The sequence below is a fragment of the Solanum tuberosum genome, unplaced genomic scaffold, assembly GCF_000226075.1.
Source record: "Solanum tuberosum cultivar DM 1-3 516 R44 unplaced genomic scaffold, SolTub_3.0 scf00013, whole genome shotgun sequence".
Taxonomy (NCBI): domain Eukaryota; kingdom Viridiplantae; phylum Streptophyta; class Magnoliopsida; order Solanales; family Solanaceae; genus Solanum; species Solanum tuberosum.
This window is the reverse complement of record NW_006238940.1, coordinates 2,132,122-2,153,513: the sequence shown is the minus strand read 5'-3', so window position 1 is coordinate 2,153,513 and position 21,392 is coordinate 2,132,122. Positions and strand designations below refer to the sequence as shown.

The following is a 21,392-nucleotide window of genomic DNA, read 5'->3' as shown; positions in this document are numbered from 1 at the left end:
TCCAGTCAGGATCATAGACTACTCGTTCTACGCCAGCTACAGCGACACGAGGTACTTCACATAGTACTAAGGGTGGTGACAAGGGCACCAAGGGTGGAGCTCAGAGAGCTCGAGATAGTGCTCGTCGTGGCTCTTAGACAAGCGGTGACCGTAGATAGTTCTATGATATATCGGGTAGATCCGAGGCAGAGGCTTCCGATACAACCATCACAAGTATCGTTCCAGTCTATCATTGAAGCAAAAGCTCACATTACTTCAGAGGCAGTACAAAGCTCACTCATTTAAGCAGACAAATCATGTTGTACTTTTCATCAGGATCTTAGAAAGGTGGTCAGCTAACAAATATCCATACCATAGAAATGCATCAGCAAATACAGGGTAAGTTTTTATTCACCCATTTATCTACCGCATAAGCCCCAAACAAATTTAACTAATTATACTACTAACTACATATATCGGCATCAGAAGCCTAAATATTGCCTCAGACAGAGACTGACAAACATCTCCAAATAAATCAGTACTATGACACATTAACTGCTACTGTGTTAACCATTGTTTACATTATGTGAAACCCTTGACGCCTCATTACATCAAAACCATAAACAACATAATAGTGTTAATGCATAATAAATTGAGTGCACTCTATATTTACAACCGACATCGCTGATGCATGATACTTAGTAACTACATTTTCAAAAACTCTTCTCGCGAAGCTAATGTAACCAATCTTAATATTCAGTTATGGAGGAATGTGCAAACATCTTACATCCAATGCATCCACAGAGAAGTAGTAGCAGACTAGCCCTTCAGAACAATACAAATACATCTCTTGCTCCTTGAACAACATACATAATTACAAATCGACATAACCCTATACTGGGTATAGAACTTCATAATTTGTGCATACAATACTTATATTGTCTCCCACTAGACTAATGAGCAAGTTGAATGCAAGACAACATGGAATTTGGGCCCTCCAACCTACACTTGTCAATATAGTGGGGCCATTCTATGATATGACGAATGGACAAACAATAGTAAAAATACACGGCAACCCAAATTTATAATTTGTTGTATGGAAGGACGTGTTCATCTACCATTACTGAGTCAACCTTCACCCTAGCTCAAATATCTCTTGGGCACATAATTAGGAAAATTGGGTATGAACTTTAGGAAAAATATTAGGGTATATAACTCCATGTTTGCGTTTACATCTATGGGAGCCGAGTTGACATATCAATCAATTTTTCAAAGAGTCCTTATGTATTCAGAATAAGTGGTCAAAATTATCATCACATTGACTCGCTATTACCAGAAATTGTTAAAAGGCAACAATTTGCACATCTATATATATATATATATAATACGAATAATGAGATAGAGAATAGAATCAAAAGTCTGATGCATGAAGAAATTGCAACATAAATTGTACTGGGAATATCAAAAAATCTAGACGAGCATAATGTTTTGGTCAAATCACTTCATATGGCTAGAGATAGATATAGAGAACAACCACAAGCAGTGTTATGTATGTGCCTCTTATATGAAAGGGGCAAAGATGGCTGACAATACAACATACCAATGACTTCTGAAGTAGCTGGATTAATCATTGGTGATCTTACATATGCTAACTTCCAGCGAGATGTAATTGTGGAACACCATAAGAATGGGCTGCAAAGGATCACAAATTTACACCCAAGTTTCATGTCGATGACCTATCCATTAATACATCCATATGGGTAAGATGTATATAGGCTTGGAATACCTTTGTTTTCTGAAAGACACAAAATATTCACGCAAGAAAACTTGACAATGAGATAATTTTATCGCTACCGAATACAAAAATGCTTTTATGAGGCCCACACTCCACTACAAGTTGACAGGTTGTTGCAGCAGTACATTGTGGATGGGTACATGGCAATTGAACAAGAAAGATTTAGATACATCTGGAGAAATAAAGAAACTTAGGTCTCATCTTTTTGGTGACTTAATGGATGCTATTGTATGTGGAGATTCAGATTGCTCAATGGTGGGGAAAACTATTATACTACATTCTCACACATTGGGGGACCTCCGTACAGGGCACAAAATTATTAAGATGCAATGGCTATATGCAGGTGGGCTGGATACCCAAATTTGTTCCTGACTTTTACTTTTAACCAAAAAAGGCCAGAAATAAATGCAATGTTGCACCTAATAAACCAAGATACCGATGGTAGCCGCGTGGACATTATATGTAGAGTTTTCCAGATCAAGTTGTTCTAACTAATGTGGCATATTAAAAAGGATAAGTCTTTCGGGAATATAATTGCATGTATGATCTGACAATCAAATACTCTTCAATACCGCTACTAAATCACACCATATGCAATCTCAATGATTTTATATTACAATATAGCTACATATATATGTGACAACAAAGACAAGGAAATTGTCACAAAACCATAATTATGTGCCTAACCGACCTAACAAGAACTCCTAGGGTGGTTTATTACTAGGAATTGCATCAGTACGTTTGGAATACGTGATACATATCAACAAAATAGGCCCAAAATTAAAATAAACAACTAGTGAAAAAATTGGACTTTGATACTAAGCAGAAGTCTACTATTGTGATTTGAAAAAATAATTAAGGTTATAGAGTTGAAAAGGAACACATGCACAAAAATTACAAACCAACAATAATCATGCCCAACAAATTAAAATCTAATTAGCAAACATACTAAACAATGATTCATGTAATTCATTGGGTTAGTAACTTCTGGAAGATGAGTATTATGTATATCATGATTTTATGTATTATGTATTTTTCATATATAGGTAAATAAGAATACTATTCGGACTAATTTCATAAGAAACAATCAATATGCAATAGGTAATAACACACTTCCAATCTATAATAAAGCTTAATAAAAATAAGGTCAAACATTAATGTGAAACAAGTAAACACCAAACACTATTAATGTTAATGGCATACACTAGAAGAGTTGGTTAGATTTATAACCTACAAGAATATCATAATTAGAGGGCTTGGGGGAATAGATCATTCAGGGAAAGACTATTTAGTTATGTATCTATAAATGAGTACAAACATCTTGTTAGGTATTACAATACATGCTTATTTCAAGATTAAGCAACCAATTCACGGCAACTTACATGCTAATCAAGTCCACATACAAAACATTTTGCAGGTATATGTACAATTGAGTTCCAGAAAAGAGGCTTGCCACATGTACATATACTACTCGTCCTTCATGAAACATTAAAAAACTACACACTAGATCATATTGACAGAGTAATATCAGCTGCAAAACCTAATCTTCAGGAAGATCCAGATGGGTTTAATGCAATCAAGAACTTTATGATACACGGGCCTTGCGGAGAACTGAATCACATCTGGCCATGTATGAAACAAGGGAAGTGCACAAGCATTTCCCAAAGAAATAAAATCACCAAACAAATTTTTATTCATATGGATTCTCTATTTATATGAGACAGAACACATGTATTGAAGTCAGGAAACATGGTGTCAGATTAGATAACAGATATGTTGTTCCATACAACAGAGACTTGCTTGTCTAGTTGGATGCACATATAAATGTTGAAGTTTGCAATTATTCAAGGTCGATGAATTACTTATTCAAGTATGTTCATAAAGGGTCTGATAGAGTAAAAACATTAATAGAATCGACTGGGACAACAACAGACAACGGTGAAATCAAAAAAATTCTAGATTGCAGATATATATATATATATCGTCTACAGAAGCTTACTGGAGGATATACACCACAGACAATCGGCAGTTGAGCGCTTACCTTTCTTTTTAGAGAAACAAAACACCATAATATTTGAAGAATCGAGGATAGTTGAAAGCATACTGAGCAGACATGATATAGAAAATAATAGAATTTACGAAATGGTTTAAGATAAACAAAGAATATGGATGCGAGAGAGCTGACATATTCAGATTTTCCTACATGCTAGTCTGGAATGGAAGAGACAAAAAATGGACCAAGAGGCAGAAGGGACACGCGATTGGCAGTATCTACTTTGCACACCCGACAAGTGGAGAATGTTTTTATATGCGTATGCTGCTCAAAATTATCAAAGGGTGCACTTCCTTCGACAACATCAAAAGAATCAATGAAGTAGATCATTCAACTTATATAGAGTCCTGCTATCCATTAGGTTTATTAGATGATGACAATAAGTGGAATGACCGGTTGTCAGAAGGCCTAATGGGCTACTAGAAAGGAGTTGAGACATCTCTTTGTAATTATACTTATGCATTGTCAGGTCTCTAATTCACGCAAGGTATGAAAGAATAACTATGGAATATTAGCTGAAGATATCACATCGATTTATAGAAAGAGATTACGATTGAAATATTTACAACTAAACGAAAAGCAAACTAAAGTGTACACACTATTTGAGATTGAAATCATTATTCTAAAGATGGGTAAAAGTTTGAACGATATAGATGGGATGCCACTTCCAGATTCTACCTTAATGCAGAATGTAGGGAATCACATAATCAATGAAGAACTAGACTATGACAAAGACGAGCTCAAAATAATTCACTACAAATCATTCGCTTTGTTAAATAGTTTCCAACTACCGGCATATGAAGAAATAATAGCATCAGGTTATAATGAAAAAGGTAGATTATTTTTTATACACGACCATGGTGGTACATGTAAGTCATTTATATGGAATACAATTATTTCCAAGATCATATCACAATCAAAAATAGTTCTTCCCATCGCTACTTCAAGTATAGCAGCTTTATTACTATCAAATGGTAGGACTGCTCATTCACACTTTCATATTCCTATAGAAGTCACTCCATACTCAATTTGTGAAATAAAATAAGGCAGCCAATTAGTAAAACTTTTTAAAAAGACTGCTTTGATTATCTGGGATGAAGCACCAACGACAAACAAATTGGTTTTGAAGCCTTAGACAAAACTTTGAGGGATATTTTTTGAGATAGGTATAAAAATAACACCGACAAAACTTTTGGGAGCGTAACAGTCATATGTGGTGGTGATTTCAGCCAAATACTGCCAATATCCCCAAGAGAAGAAGAGCTGAAATTGTTGATGCATCGCTAAAATCCTCACACTTGTGGCCTTACTTCTCTATTTATAAATTGAAAGAAAATATGTGACTTAGCTATGGAAAAGTAATGGGTTCTGAAGCCCACAAAATAGCATCTTTTGATAAATGACTTTTGGAGATTGGAGATGGATATGTTTATGTAGATAATAAGAATAACCTCATTAATTTGTTGCCTGATGTATACATTACACCCTTGTACAATCAGATAGAATCAATTGTAGATGCACTATATCTGTCCCTATTACAAAAGTATAAAGACCCAGCATACTTCAAAGAAAGAGTCATACTCACACAAAAAAATGAAATGTGCATGAGTTGAATGACAAAATTATGAAAATGATACTAGAGGAAAGAAGAACTTATTATAGCTTGGACAATGTGTGCAAAGCAAGCGTTAATACTAATGAGGAGGATATATTGTATATGACGAAATTCCTAAATAACTTACGATTCTTAGGCCCCCCAAACCATGAAATGCACTTGAAAGAAGGAATTCTGATTATGCTTTTTAGAAATCTAAATCAAGCTGAAGGTCTCTACAATAGTAAAAGATTAATTATAACGCATCTTGATATTTGGTAACATCATTTCTGGTAAGAACCTCAGATAAAGAGTCACAATACCAAGGATTATCATGTCTCCAAATGATTCAAATTGTTCATTCAAGCTTAACAGGCATCAACTTACTTTAGCACCCTATTATGCTACGACAATCAATAAGAGCCAAAGACAAACTCTTCAAAAAGTTGGATTGTATCTTCTGAAATAAGTATTCACACATGGACAATTACATGTTGCAGTATCATGTGTAACAACAAGAGAAGGATTGACAATCCTCAATGCAGACGAGGACATAGAAGACCATAGATTCATAAAAAATATTATTTATAAAGAAATCTTCCATAATGTATTCCCAAGAATTATGAAAAAAGACGAGGTATTTCTTAACAATTAACCATTCAGTATGGCGATTATAAAAATACTCTTACGATTAAAAATGACATAACTAACTTTTGTTAATGGATGTCAAGATAACTAGTCATACAAATGAGGATTCGTAATGGAGATGGAATGATAATGCCTCAGCATATAACCACATGTCAGACTCTATACGGCATAGCTAATCCAACAAATGCAGAATCAGTTTCAAATATAAACTTTGTAGGTCAGTAGCTTAAGCAATTTATATCTATATAACAAATACTAACCACTAACATTAATGAATGGTCATAGGAAAATAAATGAGGATGGTATGCAACACACATGAACATAAATCGGAGGTTAGCTAAGGACACTTTGATGGTTCCTGCCAGATTGCTCTTTCGGGGTATAGGTTTGGGGGGAATTCTACCTTGGAGGTGCTAGTACATATCCAACACTTGTGTGCAGGGCTAACCAATAGAAGATTAACTTTATATTGTATTTGGTAGTACATATTACAGTCTTGTTGAGGCCATCTATGATAGAGGAGCTTGATGCCTTCCACTAATTCGAGCTAATAAATAATGGTATAAAATGTTCAACTTACTATTACTACTTGTAGCACAAATTAATTAGTGTGGTTTCTTTTTGTACCTCACTATTGGCTGAGTCATGTACTATCATATCATAGGCAATATTTTTGTCTACGTCCTGCATATATAGAGGCCTTTTTACATAGAGACGCATGTTATATAGCTTTGTATATAATGCGCGTTTTTTAGTCCCATGTCGGTAGCCAACAATCAAAGTCCTACTAACTATGTATCAAATTCTATTCAAAACAGTGTTGAAGCATAACATACAGACAATGTGAGCCAATGACAAACAATACACCGCAAGAAACTGTGTAACAATCTATTAGATCGTTTCGAACACTAGACCTATTTCTATCATAAAAGAATCTTCTCATAAATTTTAAACAAGAATATTGTACTATTCGTATGAGTACGATTATTTAGTTGACGGGTATGTATCAAATAATAATTTTTAGTTGATAGTTAATGGGCCAAGTATGAAGTTTATTTAATACCTTATATCACTTGGTCTATAAGGTATTAAAATATGTTAGTGGAGTTTGTCACTTTTTAGTACATAATTAATTTATTTAGAAAATAAAAGAGGGAAATGAGAAGGATAGTTGTGCCGCATCACGAAGATAAACACGGCAGGTACATATTAGATGCAATTTCTCTAGTTCTTGTTTACATAAATTACATTCTTAAATGTTGGATGAAATTTTATAGGATCATATATATATTGGGTAATGCAGAAAGTTATTATAGTTTATTGTAGGAAGATCAAGTTACTGCTTTTGATTTTTAAGGCTGAAAATTGGAACAAGTTTTGGTAGTCAATAATGAAGCAATGATTGCTTCATAATTGATTTGTCAATTAATTGGTAGTAGATTGAATGGACAAGTGCTGCAATTTGTTCCGTAGCGAGCAATTGGTTTCACCAACAGTGAATTTTGACTTTTAATTATCACATTATGATTCAAGTTTTAATATATTGAGATATGTAATTTAATAGTGGGTATAGTATTATATGAAGATATTTAGATATATATTATTTGGAGAAATTGAGACGAAATTGTTGGCTTGAAATTTAAGAAATATGAGACATGATATATTAATTGGCATCAAGATTAGGAAGTGGATTATATATTTGTGCTCTATGATTTTTAAGTAAATGTGCTAAACATATAGTAATATGGATGTCTACAAACTCGGTTACTTACGAATATTGTACACTTGATAGATTGAAAACGTTCTAAGACATTGAAGAAAGGAAAAATATTAGGGAATTAGCTTGCTTGACTTCAGCTCTTCAGTGGAGATAGGTTATGGTTTATTCTATGTGATAGAAAGACTCTTAAGAGATTGATAGTCATTGAGTAATGCTATGAAATTTGTCATGTACTTAATTGTTGTGGTTTGAATGATTCATGTATTATTGTGATTGGTCTATAATTCCAATATTGTGAAATCCATAATCTTGAACTTGTTCTATTAAAGTGATGTCTTGAATAAAGAAGGCTTAATGAAATATTATTAAGAAAGTGGGAAAAGATGATAAAGAATGATAAATCAACTATATTGTTAGATCGGGTGCCACGAGTCAACACAACATACTTAGATCGGATGCCACGAGCTGGTACAATATTATTGGATCGAGTGTCATATTTTGGCACAATAATATTAAAGGAAAATATATTAAAATGACTTAATAAACTCAATATCAAATAACTCATTTCTCAAAAGAGTGTGACGTGGAGGCATGAGTCCTCGTGTGAGTTCTTGATATTATGACTACTTACGTACTTGCTTTATTATTTTTGTCATTTGTTCATGTTGTTTGTTGTTTGCCACCAGCTAAGTACTATAGTTGATTTCATATTATTACTTTATGCATATTGGTTTCTATTATGAGTCGACCGATGATATCTACTCAATACATGTTACCCTATACTGACCCCTACTTATGTTTTTCCTTCGCTTTCCTTTGGTGGAGTGTAGCGAGTGTACCAACAAATTTAGCTCGCCCTCAGCTCTAGCCAAACTCCAGCACATCATATTCCAGGGTGAGCTATTCCTTCTAGCTCGTGTTGGATTATCTCAGTCATGGAGTGATGTCATTAGTTTTCTGACACAAACTATTTTATTCATTTATTATGGTTTCTTTGGTACTCTCAGATTTAGTATTTGGGGATTAGATGTCCTTGATGTGATGGCTTTCAGGTTTTGGAAAGGATATCTAATAGACTCTAGTAGATTCTTATTTCTCACTTTAATAAGATTTGAGTTTCCGCATTATTGTCATATTTCATAAGTTGAATAACTAATATAAGTTGGGGCTTGAATTCTTTGGTTCGCCCACCTAGAAGGTTAAATGTGGGTGTCACTCCTGACTAATTGTGGGTCGTGAAAAACTTGGTATCAGAGCTTTAGGTTCGATAATCTCATCACACAAGGACAGGTCTAGTAGAGTCTTGTGAAATAGTACATGGACACTTTACTTTTCTTTTAGAGGCTATAGGACTTTAGGAAAACTCTTTTCCTTCTTTCTTTCGTGCTATTACTTAAATCCAATTGGTATCTAGGTGATACAAATTGGTATATTATCTTCGTCACTCTATTTCACAAACGGTCAGAACTAGAGCAACAATAGTGGCAACACAAACACCAACAAGAGAGTATGCATCTGAGCCAACCATTGGGGTTGTAGCCCGAAGGGGAGTAGAAATGAGAGTTTGTGGTACAGGTCACGTGAGAAGTCTCACCAGGAGAAGAGATTAGGTAGCTGGACAGCCAGGGATATAGTAGTGACCCCTTAATCGGCCGATGAGATAGCAAGAGAGGGTGATGAGGCGGAGAATGAGCAGATTCATGAGAAGGAAGCACCACTCCAGCCTACTCCAGAGATTATCAACCAGGTTCTCACCTATCTCAGCGGATTATCCAATCAGTGTGGGGCACCCCCAACGTCTTCTGCACTCGTACCTCTGGTTCAAGGAGTACAACATGCAGCCGTTGTGGCTCCCCGCATGGATGTGTCCTTGAAAATAGACATGTTTCCCTGATTGGCTACAGGGCCTACAAGGACTAGTGACCAACATGATCTTAAGTTCTTAAAGTTGAAACATTCGGTCTTCAGGGATACCAAATCTGAAGATGCTTATGATTTTCTTGTTGATTGTCATGAACTACTTCATAAGATGGATATAGTGGATTGATTTGGTGTTGAGTTTGTGACATACCAGGTTCAGGGAGACACCAAAATGTGGTGGTGGTTTCATATTGAGTGTCGACCAGCAAAGGCACTACCCATTACTTGGGCAGCATTTTCTAGCTTTTTAATGGAGAAGTATATGCCCTGAAATTTGAGGGACAGGTGGAGAGATGAGTTCCTAAATATAGTGCAAGCGAAGATGTATGTAGCAGCCTATGAAGCCAAATTTTGTGCTTTATCCAGGTATGATACTTAGATTTGCTTCAGTTTGCAAGAACGGATTCGCCATTTTGTGAATGGATTGAACTCAGATTTGCAGATTCCAGCTTTGCATATGGATGCTTCTACAAAATCTTTTCAAGAAGTGGTTGATTTTGTGATAGAGGTAGAGGGGGTGAATCCAGATGACTTCGCCAAGGTGACAACATTCAATAAGTTCGGTAAGAGAGGTAAGTTTAGTGGTTCAAGTCAGTCAACCCTTTTCTGAGTTTTGGGGTTATCTTCAGTCTTCTTCATCTTCACAGAGACCTACTCTCTACTCCAAGACTTGTTCTGGATATGGTAAGACTAGGCATACCAGGAAATATTGTTCAAGGAAGATTCCAGCTCAGTATGATCAGGGTTACAAATCCCCAACAGTTAGAGGTAGGGATGGTTATGGCAGAGGCCATCATTCTAGAGGACGTGGTGGCCAAAGTCGTGGTAGTCACCAGTCCGACTGGGATGGAGAGCAAGTTGGATCTACTGGAGTTCAGCCCGGTAAGGAGAATGGTCAGACAGGCAATAGTGCTCATTGTTATGCTTTCCCTGGGAGGCCAGATGCAAAGGCATCTGATGTTGTTACTACAAGTACTCTTCTGGTCTGCGATCGTATGGCTTTCGTATTTTTTGATTCTAGATCCACTTTTTCTTATGTATCTTCCTCATTAGCTAATGGAATTGATTTAGATTGTCACTTACTTGACATGCCTATTCATGTTTCTACTCTTGTGGGTGAATCTATGTTATTATGTAAATTTGATTATTCTAGGGATGGTTGATTTTGATGTAATTCTGGGTATGACTTGGCTTTCTCCAAATTTTGCTATCTTAGATTGCAATGCTAAGATTGTAATTTAGCATAAATTTATGGATTTTTTCCCTACAGACCTCCCTGGTATGCCACCAGGGATATTGATTTTTGTATTGACTTGGAGTCATGGACTCACATCATTTCAATTTCACCTAATAGAATGGCCCCCACTAAGTTGAGAGAGTTGAAGGTCCAACTTCGGGAGTTTTTAGGTCAAGGTTTTATTAGATCGAGTGTCTCTCTTTTGGGTGCTTCAGTTTTATTTGTGAAGAAGGATGGTAGTTTTCAGATGTGCATAGACTACAAGCAGCTGAATAGGGTGACTATTAAGAACAATTACCCCATTTCTCGCATTGATGACTTGTTCGATCATTTACAGGGTGCTTGTGTCTTCTCTACAATTGATTTGAGGTCCGGTTATCATCAACTGAAAATGCAGGCAACGGATGTGCCAAAGACTGCTTTTCAAACAAGGTATAGGCATTATGAGTTCTTAGTAATGTCTTTTGGGCTTATGAATTCCCCTGCTGCTTTCATGAGCCTGATGAATGGAATTTTTAAGCTTGGATCTCTTTGTTACTGTATTTATTAGCGATATACTGATCTAATCAAAGAGCGGGAAAGAACATGAAGAGTATCTAAGAATTGTATTGGGATTATTAAGGGAGAAAAGGCTTTATGCCAAATTTTCCAAGTGTGAGTTCTGGCTCGATTCAGTGTCCTTCTCGGGGCACGTAGTTTCTAAGGATGGAATGATGGCGGATCCCCAGAAGATTGAAGCAGTCAAGAGTTAGGCAAGGCCTACTAATGTTTTAGAGGTAAGGAGGAGTTTTGTTAGTTTAGCTTGTTATTACCATTGGTTCGTCAAGGGATTAGCTGACGAATTTTACCAAACAAAATATTTCATTTATATGGTCGGATGAGTGTGGAAAGAGTTTAATGAAACTCAAGACCTTGTTGACTACTGCACTGATTCTTGCCTTGCGTGTGGAAGGTAAGAATTTCATTATTTATTGTGATGCATCTTATTTTGGTTTAGGTGCAGTGTTAGTGTTGGAGAGGAATGTAATTGCCTATGCTTCAAGGCAATTGGAAGAGCATGAACGCAATTACCCCAATCATGATTTGGAGATGGCTGCGATTGTATTTGCATTGAAGTCGCGGAGGCAATATCTATATGGGGTTAAGTGTGAAGTGTATACAGATCATCATAGTTTACAATATGTGTTTACTCAGAAAGACTTGAATTTGAGTCAGAGGATGTGAATGGAGTTGCTGAAAGACATGTTACTATTTTTTATCACCCGAAAAAAGCTAATGTCGTAGCCGATGTAGAAAAGTAGAGAGAATGGGGAGCTTAGCTCATTTGCATGTTCTTTTTCGTTTCTTATGCACAGATTGACCATTATTGGTTCTAAGGATCCAACTTTTGTAGATCATAATTCACAGTCAAGAGTCTTCAAGATTCTTTTATTTTTTAGTTTGAACGATTTTTAACCTATTAGTGATTGCAATACAGATATCTCCCATTTCTTTTTCAAAATAATAATTACTCCGTCCGTTTCAAAAGATGAAATTGTGATTGACTGGGCATAGTGTTCAATAAATTAAGAATAAAAGGCTTCTTGAAACTTATATTTTAAAACACCAAAATATGAATTTGTGATTGATTGGGCATAGTGTTCAAAAAAATAAGAATAGAAGACTTTTAAAACTTATAATTTAAAACAAATCATAAATATTTATATGACTATTACTTATCTCATTTAGAGTAATCGGAAAGTTTTCAATAAAATTATTTCTAAAATATAGAAAAGTATCATTCTTTTTTAGACTTAACTAAAAGAGTGTCAAGTGGAGTACTTAAAATTACCAAAACTAGGATCAGAAAACTTTCAAGTCTGAAGACTTCAACAAGGGATGAGCTTCAAACTATCCCTGTATAACAATCTTCATCAATGTTTAATTCTTCTAGTAAAGATTTACCTATTAGCTGGTCTAACCCAATACATGATGAACGCGGAAGAGGAAAATGTAAGACTTCATCATAACTACCAACTTCTTACAAAATTTGAATCGACCAATCATCTGTAATACGCACATTAGGCTTGCGGATGGTTGGAACAGATCCTCGAATTCCTTGAATGAAGAGTGGCCCAAGCTCAATTTCAACTTTCTTGTTTCCTGGTTCAATAAGGGCTGTTTTAGCTCCAGGGGACAATCCTAACAAGATTATCCTCTCTACAGTGCACTCGGAAGAAAATGTGTCACTGCCAGCTGTAGACGGGGCTGCATTTGAAGATATAAGCCTCCCATTTGAGAATGTGAAACGCCGATGAATGAAGGCACCTTGTTTGAACTCATAGCTCTTCCCATCATCGATATAAAGCTCACCTTCAGCTGCCTTGGAACTATTAAGAGCTATAACCTGCAGTATAAAACAAGCTGGTTGTTAAAGATGCTCCAAACACTATCACCAAAAAGTAGCAAAGAGTAAGATGGGACCATTAATTGATGATGTGGCATGACCATAAAAAAATGTTATTGGCAGGTCATTCCTTGTCCCTAGTCGAGAAAACAAGATTGGCATTGAAGGAAGAATTACGGATTGAGAGGGAAAATGCATTGAATTGGATATGAAGGAAGAGAAGTAATTGGTGAGTTTTTCTTTATTCTGTCTAAAAATATTAGTTACGAACTTAAATGTCAGAACTTCGGATTCACAAAGAAAGATATTAGTGAAATTAGTTACGTGCCCTAATGCCAGCACAAAGGAAAACATATCAGTTAAAGAACAGATATTCCCAAAAGATTCAAGATATAGATGTTACCAGAGTATAAGGATCATTTTCCATCTGTGTCGAGCTCCGACGTAAACGATCTTTCCTTGGTATGATAGTTCCGGCCCTTTGAAAAGAAGGAATACTATCTTCTGAAACCTCATACTTGTGTGTATGACCTCCGTTGTATGCAGATGCACTTCTTAAATCATACCAGGATTCCTCCCCTGGTAGATAGACAGAAACATGTTTTGCTTTCTGTATGGAAAGATATGAACTTTCAGGTAATAAAGAAAAGAAAAGAGGTTGATTCAAGAAAGAACACTGCTGAGAATGAAAACGAGTTGCTCCCAGCATTTATTTTATGTGACTGTTCCACTGGAACATAAGAATTTAAGATGTTGATTTGATTTTAATAATATATTAGTGATAATGAAAGAGTATTAAAGCTGTGGTTGAAAAGAGAGCAAACATCACATCAAAGTTAAAGAGTGACCAGTTTCAGTAATTTAAATTCTTGAAAGTTCTATCAAACATTTTGGGATGTCCCATAATAGAAAGAGTGACATCAATTCGAACGGAAGGAATAGTTGTTTAGTTAGAACAGAACCTCTGTATAAACTCCTTGCACTAGAAGACCATTCCCAACCATGAAAGCCTCATCATTGCTAAAAGATTTTTCGTCTCCAGGGAACTCCATCCAAAGTGGGCGAGCAACTGGAGTACCACTTGAATTTGCTTCTCTAAATAGAGTGTAGAAATAAGGAAGATACATGTAACGAACATGTATCGCTTCCCTCATCAATTGTGTATTTCTTTCTCTGTAATGGACATAACAACCTTGATAAATAATATCTTAAATCACATGTAGGTCCTAAAGCCCAAAAAGATTGTATCAGCATTAAATAACACTACTATATAAACATTCTAATGCAGACATTGTATTGCACGAATCCATATGAGATGATATATTTCCTTGCAATTATTAGTACACATCACGAATTGTTGAACAACCACCAGATGTTACAGGTTAACAATTCAAGCACTACTACTATATCATTTGCAATCATCTAAAATAACACTTAATATCAGCTGACATGACAAAAATAAACAAAAAGCTTTGGGACATAAAGATATTGCTTTAGTTGGTTTAGCAGTAACATTTGGATCAATAGTAATAAATCTGTCAAAGTATTAAATATCAAACATAAAAAGATTACATTTTCAAGTTGAAAAGATGCACAGAAATATTATATGATAAATTTAATAAATATTTACACGCTGATCTCATATCAAATGGGTAAATAGTAAAGAACTGACAACAATCATGCATGATAGGTGACCTCTACGGGTTTTTCTTAATCACTGTGGTGTTCGGGCCAACTTGTGCGCATCTCAACTAATTTCACGGGATACTCGCCACCTCCTACCAGCAACAGGTATAAGGTAACTCTATCCACCTAGGCTAGGACAAATGGGAAGAAATCACAGTGTTTTTATCTCTGTTGGAATCTGAACCTAAGACCTCATGGTTCTCAACTCACTTCATTGACCACTAGGCCACACCCTTCGGTGCTAGGTGACCTCTAAGTTTGTGGTTCAGCACTGAATGAGCTACAGGCTGATGATGCAGAAAGTTTTTTTTTTTTTAACTACAGTAATGATCTGGTTGACTCAGTCATCCCCTTGGGGGTAAACTTTCCACAACGGCTACAACCCACAAATACAAGTGCCAGGTAAACCTGCCACCAAGGCTAGATAGATGTGTTTACATGAGTGTTATATAGCTCAGAGTCGAACCTAGAATCTCCAAATTCTTACTTCTATATCTCAATCACTCAGCCGTCTCCTTACCGTTCTTACAAGCAATTCCTGTTTTTTTAATAAATAGGTTTCTTAACAGAAAACTTATGCGGTGAGAAGTGCCACGTGACCATATTTTTATTTGGTAGCTACATATAAGAGCCATTGGTAGGAATTTCATCCATATAGTGCTACATGGAACCAGAATTAAACCAGAAGCAAGCACACAGTATTTTCACAAGAAAGAAACCCATTTCTACTTAGGAAGCCAACTTTTGCAAATTTCTAAAAGAGCTTCACATGAGTTATACTGCCTCCCTTAAATCTCGTTCTTTGGTCTCTTTGGGTAGTATAAATTCCATTTAGAACAAGTCTAGGGGGGGTTGAAGTGTGCAGTTGAAAAATGGGACAAGTAGGAGGGCATTTTATGTATCAAAACCAAATGAGAAATGTAATGCTGACTTGTGGTGTATAACGATCACAGAAGCATTGGAGAATTAAAAGACAAATATAAGAATTTGGAGAAAATTGACAAAAAAACATATATGTATTGTATTATAAACTTTTTTCATAACCACGGCATCCTAGTCAAGTTGCGCGCACCTCGACTAATTCCACGGGATACCTGCTACCTCCCGCCAACACAGGTATCGGAGAACCCTGTCCACCGGGGCTTGGGCAGAGGAAAGAAATCACCTAGTATTTTTACCTCCATTGGGATTTGATTCGGAAACCACATGGTTCTCAACCCATTAAATTGATCACTAGGTCACACCCTATGGTGTTGTCTTGTACTCTTATATTATAAGCTTTTAACATTAAATTGAAGAATCATACCCAAATAACCAAGGTTCCCGTCTTTTAGTGTCATGATGTGCATGCCCCCGGAAAAAGGGATAATATGCACCTACTTGATACCAGCGAACCAACAACTCAATGTCAGGATTACCAAAAAATCCACCAACATCTGCACCTGTTAAAGAAAGATGGTGCACAACAGTCATGAAATCAGAAAGATATGGCTGCCTACTCATTGACCGAGAAAAGAGAATCATATTAACTAACCAGAAAATACTATTCCAGAGATGCTAAGAGTTAACACCATGGGGACTGAAACCCTCAAGTGCTCCCATTCTGCTGTATTATCTCCAGTCCAAATTGCTCCATATCTTTGACTTCCGGCAAAGAAGGCCCTTGCCAAAACAAAAGGCCTATCTTTTCCATCTCCACGCTTTAGAAGCCCGTCGGATGTTGCCATATGGAAATAGTAACCATATGAATTGTGCAACTCCCTGTGCTCTACTCCTCCATGATGTAAAGCATCTCTTGGCATTGTTACCTAGCATTGAGAAAGAGTGAAAATTTCAATAACATCAGTAAATCTACCTCCAGTTTTCTTTTCTTGTTCCATTTTTGTCATGGAATCTTATTATCTGATGCTTTCCACAGGCTATCCTCAGAGAAATTAAGATATTTCTTTATTTCTCTTGCTAAACCTGCTTCAAATTAGTCTGGAAACAGGACAACTGTAGGGAAATAATTAAATAAAACAATGGGGGCCTTGAGGGCTCAAGATATTTAAATAATGAAGATGCAAATGGTGTCGCACAACTTTTGCAACAGCAGAAATATTAAAAACCAATGTAGCAGGAATAATTTCAAATTAAGATTTGGACCAGCAATTCAAGTGACTCATCTGAGCCATCTACGCACCGGACTAAGAAACCATGGAGTACCCTATGAGTTCAAAATTATTTTGATTGGCTTTGCCAAACAGAAGAAGAAATACATAGCTGATGATTTGGTAGGGAACGGGTTGATTCGCTTTGTCAAAACAAAATGTTCATTGACTGTCTAGTGTTAAATTTGAGATATGAGGAAACAATGTTGCCCAACAATTATAAGCATAGTACTCAGGATCAAACATGAAACATCTTGCTTCAGGAAGCGTGTTCTTTCATTAAATAAATTTCTGCCTAGTTAGTTTTGGTATACATTAGAGCATGCAGGAGTTGATTATCATTTCCACTTTTGTACTCTCAACCACTGCAACATATGTTGGCATCAACTCCAATAGAAATTGTCTAGCCGTGGCCGTGTCTCTCCTAATTGACTCCTAGATAACATATGCAATCATTATGCAGACAAGTCTTGTGTAGATACACTTACTTAACATTCTTGCAAATGGAAACCGCATTAAATATATTGGAAATTCTTGAAGATTCAGCAAATAGTATACTGTAAATGGGTGCTTCAAATGACAATACTTATCATCACAGTAGTACTCCACTATTCGACTATTATCAAAGGAAAGAGATGTGGACATTAGCAAGTGAAAACTGACAAATTGACTGCATTCTTGAAGAACTGCAAGAAATTCTACCTAGTAAAATTTGAAAGACGAGTACAAGGAATCTATTTTCTATGGACAAAAAAAGTATAAGGATATTATGCAAGGGACAGAATAGCTAATTTTTTTAGTGCTCTCAATCAGTTCACAGGACTACAAGCTGGTGAAGATACTCTGTGGTGACAAGGGAACAGTAAGGGCTCCTACAGGGTCAATGCAGCATATCATCTAATGAACCAGCCCAACCTCCAGATTCATAATTGGCCATGAAAGCTAAATTGGAAAGCAAAAATCCATATAAAGTTTCTTGTTTTGGGTGGTTACTAGCTAGAGAAGTTGTCCTCACACTGGACAATTTGATGAAGAGGGGAATGCCCTTGTGCTCAAGATGCTTCATGTGCAAGGAGAATGCAACGCCAGTAAACCACCTATTCTTACACTGCAAGCTCACAGGCATGATTTGGAGTGTCATTTTGAACCTTAAAAGCATAGCATGGACCATGTCATGAAAGGTTGCTCAAGCTCTAAGAAGTTGGGAAGAAGCAGGCTCAGTAGCAAAGGACAGAAATAGATGAAGACTTATCCCTATGTGTATCTGGTGGACAGTGTGGAAGGAGAGAAATTCCAGGTGCTTGAGTGAATAGAGAATTATGTGCAGAAGATTCAGCTAAATTTTATCTTACTGCTTTGTTTTTGGTGTAATCTTTTATACTCTAATGACACTATTTCTATCATTAATGTCCTTGATTCATTATGGATAGAAATCTTGATTCATTATACATAGAAATAGGAGCACCCTAGAGTTCCAATTGTATATATGGTTTCAGTACTATTTTGGATATAATACACAGTTACTATTCTCAAAAAGATATGCAAGGGACAGAATAATAATCGGAATGTTGGTCCAGCATAACTGGAAAAGTATCAAAACAGCGAAACAAAATAATCACAGGTAAATAGTGTACCTCTGGTCCATTGAAGACGGAAGGTTCATTCATGTCATTCCAGATGTATAAATACTTTGTTGAGCCAACATAGCTATCAAGTGAAAATTTGTCACTCCACCATGACCTAATCTCGGGATTCAGCAAGTCTGTATATGATGAGGAACCAGGCCAGCACCATCCATCATAATCCTTACCAGTAGCATCCTTAACATAGTATCCCTTTTCTGAGGCCTCCTTGTGTATATGGTAAGACTCATCCCTCTTGATATGAGGATCCACAATGGTAACCATGTGTCTACCCTTTGCAGCTAACTTCTTCTGCATTTCTTCCGGGTTAGGAAATAACACCCTGTCCCAAGTAAAGTACTTCTTCCCATCTGTGTGCTCAATATCAAGCCACAAAACATCATAAGGGATATCATGCTCATCAAATTTTGAATCAACATTATAAACATCTTCCTCGTCTCTATAATTCCATCTACATTGATGGTATGCAGTTGCGAATAACTGTGGCATAGATGGCCTTCCCGTTACACTAGTATACTGCCTAACCACATCTTTTGGCCCAGGACCAATGAAAAAGAACGTATCCACTACACCAGACTCACTCATCCATAAAGTATCAATCCTGTGCTTGTCCGAGGGCAACATTATCTTTGAAGACTCATTTGAATTCCAACCAGATCCCAATACATCAATCTGCATTTCCGCAGCATTCAACCAGAAAAAACCCGAACTACCCCTGGCTTTCCCATGTGAAATCATGAAAGGAATTGAACCATAAAGCCCAAAAGGCGACTCATGAAGATACTCAAACACATCAAGATTAAATAACCTATAAGGCTCAGAATATTCCTCTACATTAGGCCCCTTAGTTGGTTTCAAAGCAAAACTAGTAGCATGTTCAGGAATGCCATAAACAAAATCTGCACCATAAAAAGATACATCAAAACTAATTGATTGTGGACCATAAGGCCTTGTATCAGTATGACTCCTAAACTTCTCCTCCCAATCATCCCCTTCTTTCTTCTCCCTCAGCTGTTCAAAATCAAACAACCCATTTGAGTTTATGGACAACACTCTCTTCCCACTTCCACTCTCTCTGGCAAAAACCTCAAATGGGTCATGTCTCAACACCCCTTCATACCCATCAGACAAGTAAAAAACAGAGGAAAAACTCGAAACTCCGTCGATTTGCTCCTCTTTTACTCTGGTTAACCACAGCTTGGTGTTGAGGAAATCTTCCTCAATCACCTCAGGAACTTCAAATCTTTTCTTGGGTGGATTCAGATTTTGATCTTCATCAATTTTCACCCTCATCACACCATCTTGGTACACAGAAAGAGTGAGAACCAAAGGCTTATTGGGTTGTTCACTTTCTGGGTTTTCTTCTTTGGGAACAAGTTTGGCTATAAGATCCCCATCGGAGATGGACACATCGGCAACCCGCAGATTGCACGATCCAGGTTTTCGGGAACGGGCTCTTTTGCAAAATGGGGTTTGGTCGCAGTTTCGAAACTCCTCCTTCTTCCAGGAGTAGGCAGAGGTAACAAATAGAAGGAGGAGAAGGAGTGGATATAGGAGTAGTGGAGCTCTCATGGTTATAATCGGAGATCAATGTGGAAAGATATCATAGAAGATCGGAATTCGGAGGGAACTCTGCAAGACTGCAACCAAGAGATGAATGCTGCTTTGCTCTCGTCTATTTTGCACTCTTTCTATACAAACACTTAATTGGAAAGTCAATGCCTTTTTAGACCATGTAATTAGAAATTATAATCGAAATTACACCTAATTAAGTTTTGTTTGAATATGCAATTTGAATTTTAAATTTTACTTTTAGATCAGCATTGCCATAAAAAAGATGGCATTATGATAGTGATAGACTGATAGTGACAGTGTTAGTTTTGAGATTTTCTTTAGTAGGCTTGAATTAAGATGTTAACTTGCAAAAAATGTGATGTTACAAGTGTGGTATATGTAACCCTTAGAAATAACAATGAATTGTAGCTAAGTCATTATGATTTGTTATGTGTTTAGTTAGCATTCTTCAACTACCAATGTGGAGAAGACTGAAGTAATTACATTTTATGGTATTCATAAGAGTTGGATCGAAGGGGTAATTTATATATGATTATACGTCTCCCATTATAGTTCGAGTTTCCTTCAGTTTGATATATATGAACTTAGAAGAGGAGTGTTAGCATGCTAAGAAGAGGAGGTCAGATCATAAGAATTATAAGAAGTGGCTATGTACGCCAAGAAGAGTAGCGGTGATGAGTTGGTATTCTACCAACTCATTAGACTCAAATTTTTGAATTATTGTCATATTTTAATGCTAATTAAAGGGATTTTAGGCCCTAGTTCTCTTGGATGCAAGCACTCTTTGCAAAAAAACAAGTTTGATGGATTTGATGTTGTAAAGCACTGAAGCACACCGACAAAGAAACTGGCGTCTCGTCAGCTAACGTCGGCTTGAATGGAGAAAAGATGCCTCAATATCGGTGTTGTAATCGACGTGGTACAATGATTGATTGGCGATTCGTCGATCCTAGCGGAAATTCTTTTGTGAGAACAGAAGGTTGAAGTGAGGAGACAACTAACACTC

At 36.5% G+C, this 21,392-nt stretch overlaps 1 protein-coding gene across 1 annotated transcript; it reads right to left on the bottom strand.

Moving 5' to 3' along the window:
- Positions 1-12,744: 12,744 nt before the first annotated feature.
- On the bottom strand, positions 12,745-20,433 carry LOC102604001 (neutral alpha-glucosidase AB-like). The gene is given in 6 exon segments (NM_001288476.2): positions 12,745-13,332; positions 13,736-13,942; positions 14,295-14,505; positions 16,325-16,460; positions 16,553-16,826; positions 18,803-20,433. Coding segments are annotated over 6 exon segments (2,775 nt in total). The 5' UTR covers positions 20,384-20,433; the 3' UTR covers positions 12,745-12,966.
- Positions 20,434-21,392: the final 959 nt, after the last annotated feature.